Source organism: Camelina sativa, chromosome 10 (assembly GCF_030686135.1).
Source record: "Camelina sativa cultivar CO46 ecotype springtype chromosome 10, ASM3068613v1".
NCBI lineage: Eukaryota > Viridiplantae > Streptophyta > Magnoliopsida > Brassicales > Brassicaceae > Camelina > Camelina sativa.
In genome coordinates this window covers 2,224,564-2,229,175 of record NC_141889.1, presented here as the reverse complement: position 1 = coordinate 2,229,175, position 4,612 = coordinate 2,224,564, and the positions used below count along the sequence as shown (strand labels likewise).

Sequence of the window (4,612 nt, the reverse complement as noted above, 5' to 3'; positions counted from 1 at the left end):
TTTTGCAAACACTTATTACTTCTGATCTTAAAAGTGAATTTGCTGGTCTAGATTAGAAGTTGATATCCAATGGATCATTTTTTTTTTTGGATTCGTACAAAAGTGATAGCAAATTTCAACCATAGATAGTGAATGATCTTGTTCCACTTGCTAAGTTCTCAAGTTACATTGAGACTAATTTGAACTTGCATTTATTTGTTCTTATTATTCATTTGGCAAAAGCTCTCTCTTTTTATTCACATTAGCAAGAACCAATAAATTAGAAGAAGACTTTAAGATAAAGAAAAAATAGTAACAAGAAGCTCACACCCTTAGCTTCTAACAAAGGTTAAAACAGAGATGGTTCGTAAAAGGAATTTCATTATCTTTTCACCTGTTGGTTTCTCCTCAAGGTAACAAAGAATGTCTCTGGGCACCTCAAGCTACATTTACATTACAATAATTCCCTTTAATTACAAGAAGAAGCACAATAACCAATTGAAGAACATAAGATACAATGAAGCTCACAGTATGGATGCAAATGCAGTTTTAAAATAGTGTTGAATCTTATCACCACTTTTTTTTAAATGCAGTTTTAGAAGTAGATGTCTGATTGCTTGGATTGTGCCTTTAGATCCTTAAGTTTCTTCAATATGTTACTGAAGTAATCCTGCAAGTACTTCTCTAGAGTCACCATGTCCTTCTGATCCACACCTAGTAGGCTATTAGTCTCGGTCATCGGAGCAGAGAACACCGTGTCACTCGAGAGAACCTGAATGTGTCCGTGTCACAGATATGTTAGAAGCATAATAATTTCAGTTTATCCGAAAAGCTACAATGAAACAAAAAGAACAACCATCATCGTTAGGTGATAAAGGCCAAACTTTACCTCTGAGAAAGCCAGTCTATCCGCGACATCATTTGTCCACTGGAAGAACCGAGTTAGCTGGCGTGTGACTCTCAATACAGAAACTGGAACGGTTGTGACATTTGCATCTTGCCCAGCAAGTCTCTCACATAGTGTTATCACCTGACATGACAACAGGGTAATAAAAAAGGTTCTGCTTCAATAACATTTTCTCTATCCATTTCATACAACAGACCAGTAACTATAACCCTGCTTACTTCTTGGGTTGTCCATGCACGAGGGCCAGCAAAAGTTAGAAGCTTTCCGTTGATTTTCTCATTGCGTAAAGCTATAAGTGTCAGCCTAGCGATATCCTGTCATAGCATGAGGAACATGTTAAATCATTTTGTGTGCTTCACCGACCTTTTACACAAAGAAATGAATTACATCTATATTGTCTACTCACCTGTGTGTCCATGTAAGCAACACGAGTTGGTGCATCTGTTCCCCAAACAGATTTTTCCTCAAGAATTGGAACTGCATATTGACCAATAAGACCCTGCATAGGTATAGAATACTCTGGATTAGACAACAACCAGCCATTACTCACTTACTCAATTTCCACAACGGTCACGGACATGTAGATGCATAAGTTCAAAAAGGCACAAGAGATAGATAGATAAAGGGAGTGAGACTAACTTGCATGAAACCACATAACCGTATGGTGATGTGGTTTAAACCGGATTCCTGAAGAAACTTCTCAGTACAATACTTAATCTCCATGAGAGGAACCTCGGGATGCTTATCGCAATTGTGGATAGAGTAGAAGACGTATTTCTGAATCCCCATTGCCTTTGCACATTGTATCAGAGCAACTTTACCTTCCCAATCTACCTAAACAGAACACACATTAAATTTCAATCATATTGGAAGCACCACCCTCCCTGAATCTATCCAACCAACACTCAAACGTACAAAGCAAAGGCATTAAAAGGAGAGAGTATTAGACACAACAAGCCAGTCAAAGTCTCGCTTAGGCTAAATTCACAAATCAAAACTTAAATCTTTAACAACAAGAATTACAAAATCCCCTGGCCAAATCAAAATTGAAGCTTTAACAGAAAGAAAGAGAGAGGTAATTAAGAAGCTTACCGTCTTGATGGGTTCTTCGGGACGTCCAGTTGCACAATCAATAACAGTGTGGACACCGACCAAAGTCGCCGGAATTGTCTCCGGTTTACTAAGATCCGCCTACACCACACAAAACTCCGGTTTAGTTTCTCTCTTGGACATAAACTAAAAGACTTAAGGAGAGAAGATGTGAATACGTACATTGACGACGGTGGCGCCCCAATCACGGAGGAAGTCGGCGGGAGCTGGTCTTGGTCGGACCAAGCACCTAACGTCATAACCTTCATCTAAAGCTCGCCGGACGATTTGTCTTCCTAAAGTTCCGGTAGCTCCAACCACCAAGATGCTCGTGGGTCGGACAGGTGTCCCCGGAGAAAGATTAACCGCCGCAGCACTGCATGTGACCGGGACTATCGTTGATCGTTCCCGGTTAAGGGAAGAGGAGGAGGATGAGGAAGATGGGAAGAGCGGGATTGAATTCTCCGGTGTGAGAGAGCGCCGCCAGGAGAGAGGTCCGGAAGAGTTATGATGGTTGAGAGTGCCACTGCCACGTGTAACAATCTGAGCGGGGAGCCTGAGAGAAGCCATCGTCACTAATGGAAGAGAAGAGAAGAGAAGGGTTCAAGAGACAGAGATAGATAGAGAGAGAGACGACAGTTAGATGATGTGAGTTTGGCCACGTCAGCTCGTGGATTGGCTTTCATTTCTTGCCACGGAATTAATCTATGGCATAGATTATGGTTTTTTTTAAAGCGAAATCCGAAAAACCGAATTGGTTTGGTTATTGTTAAATCTAAAAATTCGTTTGGTTTTTATTTTAATTAACCATTTGGTTTAGGTTTGGTCTGGTTAAAAACCGTAAAACCGAATGATTTATTTTGTTTTTTATAAAAATTTAGGATAATTAGATATAATTACTAATTAGTTTCTCAATCTTATAAATTTATATTGTATAACAATATCAATAATTTTTTTTAGTATGATGAATCGAACGATCTTCGCAAAGGTAAAAAAGCAAGCCAAAATTTAGTACTTTATCGGAAACAATCACTCCGATTTCGCTATTCGTGATTTGTATTGAAACCTCTGTATATGTATGTATGTAGTACGTTAGAAGAGCCTTTTCAGCCATGGCATCTTCCAGATTGTCCTCGAGCGTCAAGGATGCGTGAAAGGAGCAGAAAGGCTTGGGTCTTTTTAAAGCATTTCTTACTGGATATTCTGGCCACATTCTTTTCAGTATGGTTTCTGAATTTTTTTTTGTTGGGATGGGTTTTGATAAATTGTCTCTTCAAAGTTCAAATCACTAATTTGATTGTTGTTTTCAGATCTTTACAAGAGAAGAGAGTATTGGCACAAAATAGACAGAACGTACGACGAGGCCATCAAGCGTGCAGAAGACGCAAATGCTAGATTGGTCGAATTTCATAAGGTAAGACAAAGTTTGAATATAGTTTCCCCTGTGCATATATATAGGTGCATAATATTGACCATTAGTTTTACTGATCATGTTCATGATGATGTTGTTTTTCAGGCAAACAAGGAAAGAATCAGGGTGATTCTTGATGGTGAATCCACTTCTTGAGCAACCGGCAATTTCTATCTTCTTCCTCTTCCTCACTTGTACTGCCCCCAAATGTTGCTTTACATATATTCGTATGGCTCTTTTGCTTATCTTGTTGGATTCTCTAGTAGCACCTTTTTTTCCCTTCTGTATAGAGAGCATTGGGTTCCTGTTCTTATAACACAAGTCTATGGGTGGTGTATATTTACTGCTGAAAGGCCATGATAGAGGTTGGGGTATAAAAATAAGAGGTGGGCTGGAGGGTTTTCTGATTTCTCAGTTCGACTTCTTCTATGATATCGTTTTCATTCCCGTCACCCCTTTATACGTCCTTCTTAGATTTAGAGAATATTTTTGTTCATTACGGTAAAAAAAGTTCTTGTACATGTTAATGTTAATCCAAACCCCAAAATCTCATATCCAAGAGAACTGGAGAATCCTTGACTTCTCCTCTCACCACCCTGAAAGCTTGAACATGTTCACTTTCCTCTTTGATGATATTGTTATCCCACAAGATGACAGGCACATGGATGGTTCTGGTGTCAAACACATACAATGTTGATCAACAAAGCTGGTAAAGCTCATTACATCATTGATCCAGCTGATGAACACAAGTTCGACTTTGACCCGCTCGATGTGACCAAGACCTGGCCTGAGGATATCTTGCCTCTTCAACCAGTTGGGCGTATGGTGTTGAACAAGAACATTGACAACTTCTTTGCAAAGAATGAGCAACTTGCCTTTCTGCCCTGCAATTATTGTTCCCGGGATACACTACTCTGACAACAAGCTTCTTCAAACCCGTGTCTTGTCTTATGCCGACACTCAGAGACACCGTCTTGGGACCAAACTACATGCGCTCATCACAGGGATGAGGAGGTACGTGATATGACAATACTAGTATCTTTTATATCAAACTTAATTCTAGAATATTATAGTCTTACAAGAAGCTATTGTTGTTACTACAGGTCAACTACGTTTGTAACAGTATCTTGTGGATCTTGTATGTGCCATGTTTGCAATAGTATCAGTATGCGTTTAAAGAACAAAAAAAACCTTCTGTGTTGTTGTGACCTTAGTTTTGTCTCTTG

General features: G+C 39.3%; 1 protein-coding gene across 1 annotated transcript; it reads right to left on the bottom strand.

Annotated features, from left to right (window-relative positions):
* Positions 1-340: 340 nt before the first annotated feature.
* LOC104716608 (protein HIGH CHLOROPHYLL FLUORESCENCE PHENOTYPE 244, chloroplastic) lies at positions 341-2,718 on the bottom strand. The gene is made up of 7 exons (XM_010434007.3): positions 2,159-2,718; positions 1,979-2,077; positions 1,526-1,720; positions 1,293-1,385; positions 1,105-1,200; positions 869-1,009; positions 341-751 (listed from the first exon to the last, which is right to left on the bottom strand). Exons 1-7 carry the CDS (start codon positions 2,543-2,545, stop codon positions 575-577), a joined length of 1,188 nt encoding a protein of 395 aa, XP_010432309.1. The 5' UTR covers positions 2,546-2,718; the 3' UTR covers positions 341-574.
* Between the last annotated feature and the right edge of the window lie 1,894 nt (positions 2,719-4,612).

What these genes read in the sequence shown, in the direction of transcription:
- LOC104716608 (XM_010434007.3), bottom strand. Translation starts at nt 2,545, where the DNA reads ATGGCTTCTCTCAGGCTCCCCGCTCAGATTGTTACACGTGGCAGTGGC. An exon ending in CCGAAGAACCCATCAAGACG is followed by an intron (nt 1,721 to 1,978) that starts GTAAGCTTCTTA and finishes TGTTCTGTTTAG; the next exon opens with GTAGATTGGGAAGGTAAAGT. An exon ending in ATAGACTGGCTTTCTCAGAG is followed by an intron (nt 752 to 868) that starts GTAAAGTTTGGC and finishes GGACACATTCAG; the next exon opens with GTTCTCTCGAGTGACACGGT.